The 18,396-nt window shown below is 37.9% G+C and overlaps 1 protein-coding gene across 1 annotated transcript; it reads right to left on the bottom strand.

The window, feature by feature from the left end:
• Positions 1–3,879: 3,879 nt before the first annotated feature.
• Positions 3,880–18,253, bottom strand: DCTN3-p24 (Dynactin 3, p24 subunit). Its single transcript, XM_089253025.1, has 8 exons — positions 17,976–18,253; positions 14,083–14,167; positions 12,779–12,865; positions 12,087–12,170; positions 8,582–8,640; positions 7,504–7,563; positions 5,056–5,161; positions 3,880–4,180 (listed from the first exon to the last, which is right to left on the bottom strand). Exons 1-7 carry the CDS (start codon positions 18,084–18,086, stop codon positions 5,075–5,077), a joined length of 573 nt encoding a protein of 190 aa, XP_089109151.1. The 5' UTR covers positions 18,087–18,253; the 3' UTR covers positions 3,880–4,180; positions 5,056–5,074.
• Positions 18,254–18,396: the final 143 nt, after the last annotated feature.

The raw sequence follows: 18,396 nt of genomic DNA, 5'->3' as shown, positions 1-18,396 counted from the left end.
CAGGACCCCCAAAATGAAACCTGTCCACATGGGGCCCCGACTTGGAAGCTTGTCGGTTATCCCCCGGTGAGAATGCCATGAAAAATTTTCATTTGTATTCGTTTTACCAACGAATAAAATCCAGGGTCCCCTACCAATTACCCGGGACACCAATTCGCATACTGTTAGTGGGGCCCCAGACTGTCTTTCTCTCGGGCATCCGCTGTTGCAAATTCTACAACAGGAAATAATGAGATTCATCCAGGGCCCCCAAAATGAAACCTGTAAACATGGGCCCCCGACTTGGACGCTTGTCAGTCATATCCCGCTGCGAGTGTCATGAAACATTTTCATTTGTATTCGTTTTACCAACGAATAAAATCGAGGGCCTCAACCAATTACCCGGGACACCAATTCGCATACTTTAAGTGGGGCCCCAGACTGGCTTTATTTCGGGCTTCCGCTGTCGCAAATTCTACAACAGAAAAGAATGAGATTCATCCAGGGCCCCCAAAATGAAACCTGTAAACATGGGGCCCCGACTTGGAAGCTTGTCGGTCATCCCCCGGTGCGAATGACATGAAAAATTTTCATTTGTATTCGTTTTACCGACGAATAAAATCCAGGACCACCCACGCAACTACCCGTGACCGAATTCGCAAATTTTTTGGAGCCCCCAGACTGGATATATCTTGTTCTTGTGCTTCCGCTATCGCAAATTTTTCAACGTTAAAGCAGCAAGAAAACAATGAGATCCATCAAGGGCCCCTGGAAATGAAAACTTTTAACTTTCCCATGAAGGTATACGTACAATCCCCCCAGGGTACCCCGACCCTGTGTGTTGGGAGCACTGTTGTTATATGTATATTATACATATACATACCCTGCTGTCAGGGTTACCTATTTTAGCGCGAAAAAAAAGTCGCCACGTTAGCGCTGACTCCTCCCGTAATTTTGAACGAACAAAAACAAAGAATTTGCCCCCACCCGGGGCACCCGATTTACCATGGCCGTAATACAATTGTTTTTTCTGAAGGGGAAACGCAATTTTACTGCTTCTTGACTGCGAAATTCGATAATTTTGCAAAGGAATTTTTATTGCCTTTTCTGAAATATACCATTCCATCAAAAACGCCGTCCGAGGTTATTGCCCCACCCCCGCTCCCAGTTTTAGATCTGATCACGGTATGTAGCAACCCGGGTCGCAAGTACGAACGAAAATTTACTATCGCCCGGGGCCGGTATCCACTCTTTTTAACAGAAAAAGAGTAAACTCGGCACCTTTCCTCGTTCAATACCTGTGGAACCAGACCCCCGCCCTCTCCTATTGCTGTCATAATAGCGACTCCAGACAAAAACGTTTTAATAACTTCCGAGGTCTAAAAATGGGATTTTTTTTACACAACACCAAGAATGGAGCGCAAGATGTCGATATTAAGTCAACAATCAGTATCGTGAAGATGCTCTAAATTAAGTGTCGGCCAGAAGCGGATAAAGGTCAGTTGACGGCCCGGGCATAAAAAAAAATTAATATTAGGCCCTTTAAATTAGGAAAAAAAATGTAAAGTAGGGGCCAAAGGCGCGCTCGGTGCGCCCACTGTTAAATCTGCTTCTATTTACGGCTCGAATGCATTAACTGAGTTTTTATCAGATTGATGACCAATTTTCATCTGATTTGGAAACCCTTGTGTTAAACTAAATGTTGAATTGCAGGATTCTGTGATCTTTTCATAAATAGTTCTCCTTTTGATCACGAATTTTATTTGTAGATAGAGATCGCGATTTTCAATCGGATAATTTTTTTTATTGTAAGTAAATTCAAAATACCTGCGAGCTTCTTTAACCTTGGCCAGCTACAAGAGTATTCTCCAAAGCGTATTAATACGCGTCTTGGTATTCTCCGCGCTTTGTATTCTCCCGCGTATAATACGCGCTTTGGTATTCTCCCGCTGCGCGTAAGTTAGCTTCTGCACAGGCTCTCTTAAATCGTCATTTCAAATAACATTTAAAAAAATTAACAAAAGTAACGATAGAACAAACAACAAATGTAACTTTCTCGATGCTCCAAGAAAGGAATTCGGCCCTTAGGACTAAAACTTTTCAAAACAAATAAAATAAAGGATCAATTTTAAAATAAGATGAAAATAAAAGAACGAGTGAGCACGTGGGGAAATAAGAATGAATGGTAGTAGGGGGAAATTCTTTGTTGTAAGTATACGCCTTTTATGCTAGTTTTTTTTCCGACCGGGTTTTCCATAAAACGACGATTCTTTAACCAAGGAGCTTTCTTTCCAAGCGCCTTGAAATCAAGTTATGCTGACGTAACACGGTATGCTCCCGGGAAGATAAGACGCCTTTGATCGTAGTTCAATGAAGGGAGGGAGGAAATTAGCGATATTGAACCGGTCAAGTGTTCCTCCTTGAAGAAAAAAAAAAACACTGACAATAGAAAAGCGCCCGAGACCGACGTTTTTTTGCTAAAAAAGTGGAAAAAGTGACCTGGGCCTGAAAATACGTAATAAAAGTGACCAGTTTCTAAAAAAGTGACTTTTAGGGAAAAAAGTGACCCGTGCCGAGCCCTGCAGAGTGTTGCATATCCTGTCAAGCTGCTGATGTTTGGTGAGAAACCTAACGCATGCACACACTTCTGCTGGCAGTCACTGCGAGATACCAAAGACAACATATTTATTGGATATTGAAGGGGTGAAACACTTGCTCTCAGAGGAAGAACAATGCCTGGTCATCAAATTGGTTACGTTTCATAAACAGGCCCGAGACTTACGGACTGAAAGCTTGCACAAGTCTTCTTTCCATTACCATTCATCAGAAAAAAGATGATTATTCATAGTTTTTGCGTTAAAAAATTCTATAGTGTAATTCAGTAGTATAAAACTTGCCTTGCACAAGGCGAACTGAACCTATGCAAATAACTAAGTTTTTCCTGTGCTGTTAACCTGTTAAGTTAAACCTGTGCTTGTTTTTCGGTAAAACTGATGTGAATCTGCTACCTAGCATGTATGTTTTGGTGCAAAGTGAAATGTTTTCTCTGATGAGAAGAAATGCAATTTAAATGGACTTGATGATTTTGAATACTACTGATCTATGTAACGACAGAGCCATATTTTTGAAATATCGGCAAATTAAGATAGGCCCCTAAGAAAATAGAAATTCTACAGAAACTATCACAACTTTTAAACAGTTTTGTTTCAAAAGAATAATGCTCCTGTATAAGTTTAAGTCTAAAAGGTATTGGTTTAAAGACAATTCAGTGGAACCCCTTGAATGGTCATTGAGACCTTTTCTTAATCCTATAGAGCATTTGTGTGGCATTTTGACTCACAAATGTATAGGAATGGTATGCAGTATGAAAAAACCTGTTATTGCTTTATTAATGACTTATATCAACACATCTGAAAAGATAAAGATTATGAAGAAAAAAAAGGTGTTCTGATCAAAACAAATTTTTTGAATATAATTTTCAATTGTTCTTATACTTTTTTCTAGGTTCTGACCTTTTTTGTAATTTAAACAATTTTTTTCTGAAGCAAAGCAGTTCTCATCAACATAATCTTTACTGGAAAATGTTCAGCTCTGCTTGCAATTATCACCCTAAAATTTTCATATTATGGAGATTTTTTGTTTGTCCTTAAATTTTTTCCCACCACCTTATATACAGACATGATACTTTCCAACATGCAACAATTTGTTAGAATTCATCTCACATGTTTAGTTTAATAGATTGAAAATAGTCAACAAGAATGGTACGTACTCAAATATTTAACTTTAAAATACGTGCAAAATTGCTAAAACTGTTTTGGTAATTAAGTTATGCAAGTTGATGAAAAAAACCTAAGAAAATAGTAATTTTGCTTCAGATGTTCAATAATGGCCCTCTCCAGCTTTACTGTACACATTTATTAGCAGGAAGAAAATGATGGTTTTGTCTGTAAGCAAATACATAGTTTCAAATACATTTCTCTGTTGAAACTGCAAAATGACCAAAATCACAATGCTGAAAACCTCATATACATGTACAAAAACACATTGCAAGATTTACACAAAAAAATTAAATCAAAACCATAGCATAAATCAAGATATTTCTTATTTTCTGCAGCAAAAGAAATCTGGATAAAGCACAGTATGTTACACATAAGAGGAAACCTTCCACAGGAAAACATGATTTGGCTTTTAGTGCAGTTCCCTATAGAATAGAAACAAATGATAACCAATTATCAACCATAGTGATAGAAAGATACCAGCATAATTATTAATCGGTTTGGAAGTTTCTCTATTTAACTAAAAACAAATGGAATAATTATGAAAGAGTTGGCTCAACCATGACTTTAAGGATCCCTGCAAGGCTAGGCATAGCAACAGCAAAGGGCATTCATACACCAAGTGGTAAATTTTAGAGAAAAAGTGTCAGGGAAGGAGAAGTTGGCAAAAATATGTTAACCCCCCCCCCCGACCTTCAAAAGAAAATTTTTATTCACAACCCTAGGTCTATGGGCAAAATATGCATAACTCACTGAATCCCACAGCGGGGGGGGGGGGGGGATTAACTACATTGCGCATAAATAATAGCATTTAACTATACAGAGGATCTCATTTTGTCATTGTTTGTGCAAAATGTCAGACGTCAAAATTCTAAATTTTTTTTATGCCACTTAAAAGCATCTTCACATGTTTCCGTGTTCTGTAAAAATGTCATATTGGTCAGAAACAGATGATATTTCAGAACACAGAAATACATGTGAAGAAGCTTTCAGTGACATTAAAAAATTTGAGAATTTTGACATATGACATTTTGCACGAACAGCAATGATTTGCTACGTCATTAAAACCACTCAATACATAGAAAATGTGTCCACACAGAAAAAGAAAATCATGATGGTAATGACTCTGGGAATAAGATTTCTTACACAGAATCCACTGTATAACATCATGCGGTGTAAAATAAAACCTATAGAGAACACATGCACTGCATGTGGTTTCTCAGGAAAAAGTTTACTATTTCCCCTGCTCTTCCACTATAAAACAAAACACTCTAAGGTGAATAAAAAATCTGTAACTTACTAGTTTCATTGACAAGTAATTATTTCCGTCCTCCTTGGGCTTTACATGCTTCAAGTTTACTCAAAAGAACATCCCATAATATGAATTCCTTTGAAAGGCAGGTGATCTGAGCATCTTGGTCAAGCAAAATGAAATGGCTGTGCATGATACTGTCCAATTGCAAAAAACCCCTGTACATTTGAATACAATTTTTGAAGCCTGTTGCATCAAAGGCTTAAATTAGGCTCGATGCGGTGACAGGGAAAAAATCAACAATATCCTCTCCGAAATGAATAATAGGAAAATATAGAGGTAAAAATTCTGCTTGGAAAGTTCTAGAACTGTTCTCACGGGGGCCGAATTCCAGAGACATGCTCTAAGCTGGGAGGGGTTGATTCATGGACAATGTGAGCCATGCAGTCAAGTGTTGTGTGAATCTGTTGAAGGAAATTTTAAAATGAATTCATGAAAAGTACATCAGATAACTCAGAACTTTGTTAATCGAGGCTCAGACAATCAGGGTTTTACTGTACTTCCACTGACCTTTTCCTCTGTTCATATCAGTCCTGAGATCTTTCAAGAAGAGAAATAAAAAATACTATTAAATTTACTGTAAATACTGTAATTTTATAATTGGGTACTATTATGGTCAAGGGTAGAGCCTAATCCAGTGGTTCTTAACTAAGGTCCATGGAAACCCATTGAGATCCTTGGAGAAGTTGCGAGGGGGGGGGGGGGAGCTGTGTGAGCTTGGATGAGAAAACTATTGACTTATTTTTTTTGCATTACTATATGATGAAAAATAATTCTGGAATTATTATTCTTAAAACTCCAGAAATGAATGAAAAACTAGAGCAGTACTTGTGCAGCTAAGCTACTTGCATATGACAGTTTTACATAAAACATGCAGAAAATACAGCCCATAACAAAATATTGTAATGTAAACATTTCAGAAGGGCTTTTGTGATCATGTTCTGAGAAAACCCAAGTTTGAGAGAAACATCTTGTTTTGAAAGCAGCTAAGACAATGAATGTTGCGGTGATATTTCAAGGAACAAAACTCTTGAAAATATCTAGAAAGTCTGAGATATTATTCACAAAAATTGAAGGAAATCAATTGTTGATCTTGTGTTGGAATTGTGGAATAAGTTCTGAATCATTCTATGAAAGCCAGCCCGTAGCATCTTCCATGTTGTATACACACAGCTTTTACCAGCTCCTCGATCAGTTCTAGCCCCCTCAAAGGGCAGATATTATACCTCAAAGCAGCGGTTCTCAACCTTTTTTGACTCGCAGAGACCTTTTCAGTATATAATTTCTATGGGGGAGCCCTGTTTAACTCGAGAAGCCCTTTTGATATATAATTTTTATGGCGGACCCCTGTGGATCTATTTTTTTTTATTTTATCTATCAAATTTACTACTACTACTAAACCACACATGCACCTTGTCTTTATTCCTCTGCGGAACCTCTAACGAATTGGTACATACGGGAATGTGTGTGTACGTGTAGTGAAACCTGACGTGAAGTTTGTTTCTGTGTAATGCTTGTTGTGTGTCGGGCTGCCATCTGCCACCAGTTTTTCTAACTGTGAGTGAAGTGTAATGATTGAATAATTCTATCGTTGTAGGCGTGTTGCTCTCTGTGGCGAGACTTTTTAATGGGGAGATCGGCTCGCATTTGCAACTCGAAGTTGGGAACCACAGGAAACAAACTTCAGCCGACCACCACTGCGGTGACGGTGGGGTTCAAACCCGGATCCCCGCGATGCGAGTCCATCATTATGACCACTCGACCACCACAGCGGCTATCAAACTAACTGATTTATTTTATTTCCCTTGAGTCGCCGCAGAGCTCCTGGGAAGTGCACACGGAGCCCAAAGGGAGCACCGGTTGAGAACCGCTGCCTCAAAGGGATGATATTTTAGTAAGCACTGCTCTAGGCAATCCAAGAGAGGACTAGGATTGCTTAGAGGTAATCCAAAACTGGACACTTCACCACAATAATGTGCCAGTGCACATATATGTCTAAAAGCAGCAGTTTTTTTTAAACAAAAACAATGCTGTCACCATTCCTGATACACCTTATTTATTAGATTTAGTCATTTGTGACTCGAAAAAAATTTCCAGGACAGCACAGGGGCTGAATTGAGCAACTGTCAAAAGTTATTGACCAAAAAGTCTTCAGTGGAAGGGGGGAAAGTTAAGATTTCTATAATTAAGGTAAAGTATGACTTTGAAGGTGATCCGTACCAAACATTCTATTTTTTCTTAGAACTTTCTTCAAGATTGGAAATCATCAGTAAGCAAATACTATAGCCTAATACTTATCATTTATGAGTGATGGAAATGTAGTTTAAGAGTTAAATTAGGTATTTTATGAAAATGGAAACGGTTATGACAAAGACAAAATATTCTGTACATGTTTAAAACAAAAAGTAATTTGCTTAATATATGTAGAAAGGATACCATATGATCATAAAGTTCCAACAAATGTTTTGTTTCTTGTGAAAGGTTTGAAACTTGATCCTGAAAATACATTTTTTTAGTTCTATAATATTGGCATGACAAGCTATGAGAAATAGAGGCAATATGCTGTTATATTGTTCTTACAAACTATGAATCAAATCGGGAAGTTTAAAATAGCAATATGAATTTTTTAAATTCACAAGCTGAACCCGAAAGTTTAAGTGTGTTTCTGATGAATACTTAACCTGATAAAAAACATAGATTTTATCTTCCCAGGACACATGCAGCCAATGGTACAACACTGATTTTCCTCAATTTCTTAAGGTTAATTCAAATTACAGTTCCCATTCTGGAATGTTGCAGTCAAGGGGGGGGGGGACTGGTAATAACCAAGACTAATTAAACTCCAAACTAGAGTTAGAGCCCATTAGTGACATAAGCACGCAGTATTTTAAGAAATAATAAAAAAAAAAAAAAACACTCTAGTTTACATACTAACAGGTTATATTAATACTTGTATGCTTATAAAAATGTATAATATCTTTTAAGCAATTATCTACAAGCTTTCTTGCAAAAAAAAAAAAAAAAAATAAATAAATAAAAATAAAGCTATTAAACAAGAAAATAATCAATATATCAATCAATAACCAATAGCTTCAAAGAGCTTAAAACAAATTAAATTTTTGGAGCAAGTCCAATGTCTTTAAAGCCAAGCAAATTTTTTAAGGACAAAAAATGGTCTTAAATAATCTATTGGGACTTAGTTAATCCTTTTGAATGTCAGTAGACATGCTAACATAAATTCCATAAATTTTGGGTTGTCCTCAGACTCTAATTTAACAAATGAGCATAAAAAAGTTTAGACAATTTTTTAAATCGTCATGGTGATTTGGTGTACAGATATGTTGAGCCCTGCGTCCCAGTGCATTGATAAGGAAGCAATTTGTTATGTACTGTGTTAGCAAATTATTTTGCATTATGTGATAAGAAATCCTCATGATGTTTCAGCCACCTCGTTGGGTATTTTGCCTGCTGTGGCCTTGTATTTGTATTTAAATGGGTTAAGAATAACACTTACTTTTTGATCCGAGCAATATTGGCTCAGAGACAGGAAATTTGATATCAGAGTTGGGGTAGCTGAGCAAAAGAAAAAAAAAAACCCAAAACCATTATGAACAAACATGAAAGTACAAATAAAAAAAAATGCTTTAGCAATACTACACTCATGTCCATAAATTAATGATAATGCCAGCTCCGGCAAATAAAGGTTCAGAAACAAAACAAACGTTACTTATTCATAAAGCCCATTTAATAAACAAAAGATAAAGAACAAAAACGATGGTGTATGATAACATTCATAAAAACTATGATTTTTGCTCCCTGGAGCAATTGTAAAAAATATCTTCTTTACAAAAACTTACTATTACATGGTTGGTATGATGGTTAATACATTGTATGTCTCCCATGTGATGAAATACAGTCCGTACAACGCCTAGGCATGCTGAGTATCAAATTATCGATCTGATCTTGGGGAAGATCCCTCCACTCAGCAAGCGATGCTCTCCGAAGTTCCGGTACACATGTAGGAGGTGATTGAGGGGCTGCAACTCGTCGCCCAAGCATGTCCCACACATGCTCTATCGGATTCAAGTCAAGTGAGAATGCTGGCCATTCCATACAGGTTATATCCTCAGATTCAAGGCATTCGTTTACAATGTGTGCTCGGTGAGGACGGGCGTTGTCATCCATAAACACAAATTCTGCGCCCATGGCACCCCTAAACAAACGTACATGTTGTTCCAGAATGATGTCCCAATAAATTTGGGCTTTCATGGCTCTGGTTTGAACATGCAGATCTGTTCTGGAACCCAGTATAATTCTACCCCAAATGAGCAATGCTGCACCACCGTAACGGTGTCGTTTAATGATGTTGTCTTGGTGGTAACAGGTAGATGGCATTCTCCATATGAAAGTCTGACGTGAATCAGACTGCAAGCTAAACCTGGACGCGCCGGAAAACATCACACAAGCCCACTGTGACGATGTCCACATTGCATGTTCTCTACTCCAGGCTAATCGCTGCCGACAGTGAGTTGCCGTGAGCAGAACACATCTGACAGACCTGCGAGCATATAGACCAATATCTCCCAAATGTCTGTACACAGTTTGCCTTGAAACTGTGGTACCCGTGGCTGCAGATAGCTGACGAGACAGGTCGGATACTGAGCTCCGTCTGCTTCTTTTGGCAGTTACTGCCAAATACCGGTCTTCATTCGGTGTTGTAACTCGGGGGCGACCTGTACTGTAACATCTACTGACATTTCCGTTATCTTGGAATCGTTGCCAAAGCCTAGAGATGACACTTTGGGCAATTCCAAGTTCCTCGGATAATTCCATCTGAGTACGCCCACATTCCAGGCGGCCGATAATTCTACCACGTAAAAAATCATCCACATGCGTCCTCTGTGTCATAACTATTCGCTTATGGCACTGAGCGCCTTACAGAACTCTTGTGAACAATTTTACTTCTTTGCCACCATTCCTTATATACCCCCCCTTACACTCTCGTCATTGTGACGTATTATCGGTATCATCTGGTGGCTTCCTGAAATTTGCATATCATTCTTGCAGATGTGTGTGATAATTCTACAAGTGAAATTTTTACTTCAGATTTCGATTTCCGTGTGATTCTGAATTATGGACATGAGTGTAGAAGAAAGAAAAGTATGACACATGGGTGCATCTAATTAGTTCACAAACCCTTTCACTGCTAAAATATTTTCAATAAAAAAGATTAACTTATAAATTAAACGACACTTTGGCACCAAATCATCAACCCCTCATACAAAGTTTGTTCAAAAGTATCCAACCATAATTCTTCATGGGTAAACCAATGAAGCTAGGAAGGCGTAGTTTCGTGTAAATATGCAGGCGATCTTTATATGCATGCTTGAATTTTTACCTGCCTGAAGAAACTGCCAGTTGCAGGCAGACTGCAGATGAATGAGAAAGTATAAGTAGGCGCAATCACATTTAAATTTTTTAAAAAAGGACAGGAAAAACTTGAACTACACTACTGCATTAAATTTTGTGTGAAGCTTGGCGATTCCTGAATGGAAACAATCTGCAAGATTCAACAGAAATTCAGAGATGAAAAAATGTGCACCACATGATAAAGGGGTGGTGCAACTGCTTCAAAGATGGCCGTACATCAGTGGCAAGTGAAGCATGTTCTCTGGTAGGTCCTCAACATCTGGAAATAATAGTTATTGACCAAGGGATGTATGACTCTGGGGATGCAGCACCATCTAATCACAATCAGAGAACTTGCAGACAAAGTGAGCATTAGCATTGGATCCATAAAATGGATCCACCATCCATTTCATTTCAACTGATGATTTGGTCTTCCGGAGATGCAATGCAAAGGTCATGTTGACCGTTTTCTATGACTCCAGTGGCGTGGTTCATCACGAGTATGACCTGCATAGCACAATCATTACCAAGGGGTACTACCAAGAGGTTCTGCACTGTGTGTAATTGGCAACTCCATCATGATTAATATAGTAGCATTGTTCAAGTTATTCCTGCCATTTTGCCAAAAACGAAAATGTGACAATGCTCACAACACTTTCTGGTGCCTGTGACTGGCAGCTTCTGCCGGGAGGTAAAAATTCAAGCATACACACAAGGATTACCTACATACGTACACCAAATCTTGCCTCCTTAGCTTCATTGGTTCATGCACGAAATATCATGGTCGGTTAATACTTGAACAAACCTCATATAAATCTATGCATTATGTCGATGAAACTAGAAAAACAAGGGCAAGCACCCAGTAAAGTGGCTGCACAAAATAGGAACCCCTTCAAATAAATAAATAATGCCCCCTGTGCTGAGTTAAAATATTTATAAAATAAAAAATTTTGATGATAAATATTTTGCACAACAACTGTCACAGTCAAGGCAACAGTTATTTTCCAGATATTATGCTGAGGTGAACTCGGAAAGAAAAGTCATCAAGTCTCCGCCGGGACTCGAACCCAGGCCCTCTTGCATACCGGGCAAGCATGCTACCATCTACACCACTGGAGACACGACCCTGCCTTCCTTATTTCACACCCTGTGGCATGAGTCTCCAGTGGTGTAGATGGTAGCATGCTTGCCCGGTATGCAAGAGGGCCTGGGTTCGAGTCCCGGCGGAGACTTGATGACTTTTCTTTCAGAGTTCACCTCAGCATAATATCCGGAAAATAACTGTTTCCTTGATATCTCGGGCTGAGAAAAAAAAAGAGCCATCTATCTCAACTGTCAGTGTTTCTGGAATGAGAAGTGACATGAAAAATGTCTGAAGAAAAAAATAATTGCTCATGTAGATAGCTGCGAAGAGATAGAGGAAACGTTGGGAAAGTAAAATTCTATATTGGTCATTATCATAATCTATCCCCTCATCATGATACCATGATCAAAATCCTTCATTATTCTATCAACAAAAATAAAACTAAGATAAGACAAAATTTTAGTTAAAAATCAAGAACACATTGAGAGTAAAAAAAAAAAAGATCAGCACTAAAACTTTGTTTCACCTTTTATGTGTTCGCTGTCCAAATACTGAGATAGATCTTTCACAGTCTGCAAAGCATCTACAACATTCCGAATGGTGTCTTCCGCTGCAAATACATAAAAGAAAGAATCTCATCACCACCATCATAGGCACTAGAAAAATTACACTTTTAAACAACAGGGGAAAGCTCTCCAGAAACTTAATAACCCAGTAAATATTTCACACACACTCACCTACATGCTTGAAGTTCCGATATATTAAAATGCAGCATTTTCCAAATGAACTGACCAAATGAAAGTTATCTGATATTACTGAGATACATAACTGATACTTCAGTTTTTCTGAGCAGGAAAAATATCATATATTTAATATAGTGAAACCCCCGTAATGGACACCCCTCAGATGCGGTCACCTCTCTTTTAAAGCCAAATAATAATTTCCCATTATATAAGTAGGCATTTCAAACCCCCTGGTTAACAGTCACCCCTCTTTTACTGACAAATTTTTTGTCCTGCCAGTGTTCATATCTTTTTAACGAACACTTTTTTAATCCCCAGATAATTTTACATAGCACACAATGAAAAATATAGAATTCCTTTTAAACAAAATTTCGTTATAACAAAGTGATTTCACTGGTCTCTTACAGTTCGTTATAATAGGATTTGACTGTATGTGAACCTTTATAAAATTCAACATGAAAATATATTTTCATACCAAGTAGAACAAGATTGAGTTTGCATGACTCGGTAAGATTTACGTTTTCTTTGAATTCTGGACTGAGGTATTGCTGCAGCTCATTCACTAAGGAGAAAAAAAATTATCATTGTCAATATAGCGATAATAAATGCAACAATAATGATAATTTTCAATAAAAAGAATAAAACAAAGTATAGTAAAAGTAGGATGCACAAAACAAGCACATGACGGATAACATAAATCTCACTGTCATGAGTGATTTGCAATGCCTTATTCATGAGCTAACGTTGAAGGAACTGTTTATGATGAAAAGTATATTTTGTGATAGCGAAAACTTTTTCTGCTATCACAAGTTTTTGTTATAGCCAACTTTGACCGTAGATGATAACTGCTGTTTTAAATTGTGGAGTGACACGAATTGATGATGTATCACTTGATAGACAAGCACAACATTTATGAATGGAAACACAACATTAAAATGGATAAAAATAACGACACAACCACGTGCATTTATCGTACACAACTGCCATGACACTCTGCAATGAGCAAACTCTGTTTCTTTTTCCAACCCAGCGAAAGTCTGCACTCAAAGCAACATTTGTGCTTCTTAAAACTTTACAACATTAAGCCTTGTTGATAATATAAATTAAAAAAAACTTTATAAATCTTAACTAATCGTGAAATACAATTTATTTTTCCATTACTACTAGCTGAAAGTGAATTTAAAACTGATGAAGAAGGGGGGCCAAGAAATTAGACTAGAAGAGTAGCAAAATTTATTTTCTAGAAGGTAGGCCTATAACCCAAGAGTTCCTAACGTATGAGTGATGACCAAAACTTCGGACGCAGGGGCTTCCAAGAAAGGTCATGCAAATTGATGTACAGTCGTTATAAATATACTTATTGCAATCTTTGCTTCTACTAATTTCAAAAAACAAACAGTCCCAAGGGTCAAAATTGATTATGTTGTTGATTTTGGGTCAATGCTAAAAAGGTTAAGAACTTTTGGTATAAACTATAGGCACTTAAAAGGTTTTTTAAATAAAACTTTGGTGGTTGTATGAGTGTATAACCTACCCGACCGTATGGGACACTGCTATAGGACAGGAAAAAAATGATTGCATAAAAATTTGGAAAAAGTGTTTTGTCTGTAAAACTGAAACAATCAATGTATTTGATAAAATAATTTTCAGTGAATATATTAAAACTATGAAATGTGCATCAGGACAAAATAGAAATAAAGTTATATTGACAAAATTATCATATCATTATATAGGATTCTCACTGTCCAATAAAAATGCTCACAAGTAGTTAAAACTTACATCTAGAAAAAATACTTGTGATTTTTTCCCTTCCAGTAACAGCAGATTGTAACTGGTTCTGAACATTTAGCAGCGAATCAATACACTGAAAGAAAAAAAAAAGTAATCTGAATGCAATTTAAAGAGGAATTTTATGCCCTCCCTGCCGGACATACCCATAGGGCTAGATAAATCCCAGGTGCAGAGTCAGCATGGCAACTAAAAAACTGGTGTTGGCACCTGAAATTTACTTTGTGTAGTTACTAAATTGCAGGCTGAGAGCAGCATAATGTATTTGGAATTTACAGCAGCATATGGGCACGGTAGCCGGGTCGATAAGATACTCGCCTAAAGTACCAAAGGATGTTTAGAGGTGTCGCGAGTTCGATACCCAGTTCGTCCTTGTCAGAAAACTTTCCTGGCACAGGGGTACAACAGAAACGGCAACTTGACCGCAGCAAAAAAAAGCTACCGCAGGGGGCCCCCCGTCGAGGAGTTAGCGTACCAACCTCTCGATGAGTATAAGAAACAAGCCTGCCGTTTGGAATCGGCAATAAATTGTAGGTCCCGGTCTAATTAGCCCTCGTGTGCAGAAAATGACCATGGTGCGACAAAAATGATCAAATGATTAAACAGCAGCATATCTGCCAACATGAAGGATGGTCATTATGTCCTGAAAAAGTCAAAAGAAGCATTAGGTCCGTGATACACATGATATTACAAAAGCTTGCTTATTTGATACTAGGTAGCATGCTCCTCAAGCGTATATATATTTGTTAGGACCTAGCACAGCTACAGGCTTGCTTGTTATAAGCATATACACTGCTCAAAACAATTAGGGGAGCACATGGTTTTAACAAAATTACGCAAAGATGTATACCGATAAGTAACATAAAATGAATCATCCATAATTTAAAGCCTAGCAGGAAATGGAAGAAGAAAACTTCATATACAAATCAAAGTTCATGACCTCAAAAACCAGAAAAAGGGGATAAGGGCAGAAATCGGGATTTTGCAGAAATGTCTGTTTTACTGCTGTAACTGTGAAATTCGATTGCACAGTATTTTTTTGAGACAAGGTGACTTGAGGATGTCTCAACAATGCGATTTACCAGAATCCATGGCATGGCGTGTTATAGGCAGACTGGAATCCGGGCAAACACAACGTAGTGTCGCAGACGCTGTTGGAGTCGCCAGAAGTGTTGTTGCAAGGCTGTGGAATCGATTCCAAGAAAAAGGAAATGTTAGACGTCGACCAGGGCAAGGTCGGCCACGCGCCACTACAGCAACTGATGACCGGTATGTACGGTTAATAGCCCGTCGAAACAGAACAGAGAATGCTAAGCAGCTGCAAAGACGGTTGCTCTTGGCAATAGGACGAAGGGTGTCCAGCCAAACAGTATGTAATCGACTTCATGAGGGAGGGCTCTATGCACGTAGGCCAATGGTCTGCATTCCGTTGACCCCACACCACTGTGCGGCCCGAAGAAGATGGGCTGCTGAACATCGAGATTGGGAGCAACATGATTGGAGCCAAGTGCTGTTTACAGACGAGTCCCGATTCAGTCTGGAGTGTGACACCCGACGTGTTCTGGTATGGAGGGACAGGGGCACTCGAAATAACCCTGCATTCGTTCGTGAAAGGTCACAATACAGAAGAGCTGGTAGAATGGTATGGGGTGGAAACAGCATAGGCAGACGTACGGACTGCATATCATTTGGAATGGCACTTTGACGGCCCGAAGGTATGCAGAAGAGATACTGCGAGCTCATGTCATCCCTTACGCTGGAGCCATTGGAGATTCCTTTGTTTTCCAGAATGATAATGCCCGACCGCATAGAGCTCGTCTGGTGGGGAACATGCTTGAAGCTGAAACAATACAGCGTATGGAATGGCCAGCGTGCTCTCCTGACCTGACTGAATCCAATCGAGCATTTTGGGACATGCTCGGACGATGCATTGCTGCGCGACCAAGGCCGCCTGTTACTGTCCGAGACTTGCAGATTGCACTTCTTGAGGAGTGGAACAGTATTCCCCAAAGTCTGATCAATAACCTCATCGCATCCATGGCAAACAGGTGTGCAGCAGTCTTAGCTGTTCGAGGAGACCACACGCCCTATTAAAACTCATGCATCATGTCTAAACAGTATAGTTAATTTTACGAAATTACCTACACCAAAAATGTGGTAAATGAGCCACTTAAAGTGGTTATAGATTCTCCCTCTACCGCAACCAGACCGTAGTGCGCGCAAGGTCTAAGGTGCCTTTAAAGCAGTGTGAACCATCGAGCTTATATTATTGGAGGGAGCGCCGAGCCACTGCGACGGGTTCAACATCAAATGCAAGGAAATCACGTTTGTCGATGAAAACACAGTTCCTGCCTGGCAGTTCAGTCCCTAGATATTGCGTTTTAAAGATTAAAATTTATTGCGTTTTATTTAACTTTTCTAAAAGGATAGAGAACGCTTCTAAAGATGAATAAAGATTAAATTATTTATTTCGTTAATACTAGAATAATTTTTTTGATCAATTCTGGATTTGTTTCTTTCATTAATGCTGGAATTATTTCTTTCATTAATTCTGAAATTATTTCGCATTAATTCTGGAATTATTTCTCATTAGTTCTGAAATTATTTCGCATTAATACTGGAATTACCTCTTTCATTAATTTTAGAATTATCATTTTTTCATCGACGCTAAAATTACCTCTTTCGTTTAAAAAAAAAATTTGTTAATCATGTCGTTTACATGTAACCAAATTGTTGCCCTAAATCATCTTTTCATGTTTTTTCCATATTTTCAAAGAATTAAAGCTTAATTCCAAATTTTTTTACATCTTTTTTCTGTATTGCGCATTGATACGCGTGTACTATCCATTGTATGCCAATACGTGGCTGTCTCGCACGGTTTTCTTCACTTTTTTGCTTGCTCCCTTAATTGTTTTGAGCAGTGTATTTGATGAGTATGCTTCATTCTGTGTGTGTGCCACACTCAATAGTTAATGAATAAGGATACATAATTTTTCGTATTTAAGAAACAGATGTGATAAATATGAAATGCGTCAGTTTTTATGAATGAATACAAAAATTTGATTTTCGCAAATTTCCTGCGAATTTTGATAATTTGGACTTTTTGAAGCCAAAATAAATAATAATTTTACTGAGCAATGGAACTCTAGATTTTTTAACTAAGTCCAGCACTGCAATAATTAACCTTGTGATTAAACTTGAAAAAAAAAGTTGTCATTAGTTTAGTTCAATTTTGCAAATGAATTCAAAATTTTTGATTCGAAAATATTTTTGCCCACAAGCCAGTGAAATTGAATCGTGTTTTTAAAATTGTTTTTCTTGTAGTTTGTTTTTTATTGTCATTTTTTTCGTTTTAACAGCCATCCGTTCACGAAGATTTTTCCTTTGACAAAAAAGACATCTCAAAGCATGCTTCCGTTTCACTATTTGAGAATTTTCGTCACGCTTTTGGATTTTTTCTCACCAAAGAAAAAAAATTGCTAACACACTGCCAAAAATGGATTTTTCTACAGATGTTCCTAGAAAACTGCATATTGTGAACTTGCATTAGGTTCATGGGTCTAAGGTCTTTCCCCCCTCCAAGTATATTTGCCATAATCTCCATAATATAATGACCTCTCATTTATGCCTGTAAAATCGCCTCATAAGTGAGACTTGGCCCGGGGGCCCATGATACTCTTAAGACGGCCCTAAGTGAGAGATTACTATACCTACAAAAATATTGGGTATGAGCCTTTCCAATAGTTTCACGTCTACGCCCTTCCTTGATTTAGGATTAACGCAGCGAATCGAAATAGAGTATGGGGAAAAACAAGCGAGATAAATTGCCGATATGGGAAAACTCAATACAGGTTGGCGTAATAAAAAAAAATGCGAAGATTCACCTTTAGCTGTTGCCCGTCCGGACAACTTTCATCTCCACCAAATGTCCTGCGCTCCAATGACACCAGCCTTTGCTCCAACGAACTTAAAGCCTCATCCGAAGAAGATTGCATCGCACTAAAGTGATGACAATTAAATTTATTATTCGATTAATATTAGCAAGATGAAGAACTTGAAGCGTCTGCCTGAGAATCAGATACGGACGGCTGTAACTGATAAATTGAATCCATTACATTGTTGACATGACATAAATAATGAAGACAAGAACAGTTTTCAGTCTGGCTGTGTGATCAAAATAGGAAATATTACTTTTAAAAATTATTAGATTGATCCATTATTGGTTTAATTGATAAAAAATAATTTCGCTTTCTTTATCTTATCAAACAGCTGATCGAAAGAAGAACAAAAGAAGCAGATGAGAAG

This window comes from Pholcus phalangioides, unplaced genomic scaffold, assembly GCF_987345545.1.
Source record: "Pholcus phalangioides strain wild (caught in Gottingen) unplaced genomic scaffold, Ppha-v1.0 ptg000031l_1, whole genome shotgun sequence".
Lineage (NCBI taxonomy): Eukaryota > Metazoa > Arthropoda > Arachnida > Araneae > Pholcidae > Pholcus > Pholcus phalangioides.
This window is presented reverse-complemented; position numbering and strand designations above follow the sequence as displayed.

Coding starts and splice junctions, on each gene's coding strand:
- DCTN3-p24 (XM_089253025.1), bottom strand. CDS start 18,086: ATGCAATCTTCTTCGGATGAGGCTTTAAGTTCGTTGGAGCAAAGGCTG. Junction 12,866..14,082: donor CACAAGTATTTTTTCTAGAT/GTAAGTTTTAAC, acceptor TTTTCTCCTTAG/TGAATGAGCTGCAGCAATAC. Junction 8,641..12,086: donor GGACAGCGAACACATAAAAG/GTGAAACAAAGT, acceptor TCTTTTGCTCAG/CTACCCCAACTCTGATATCA.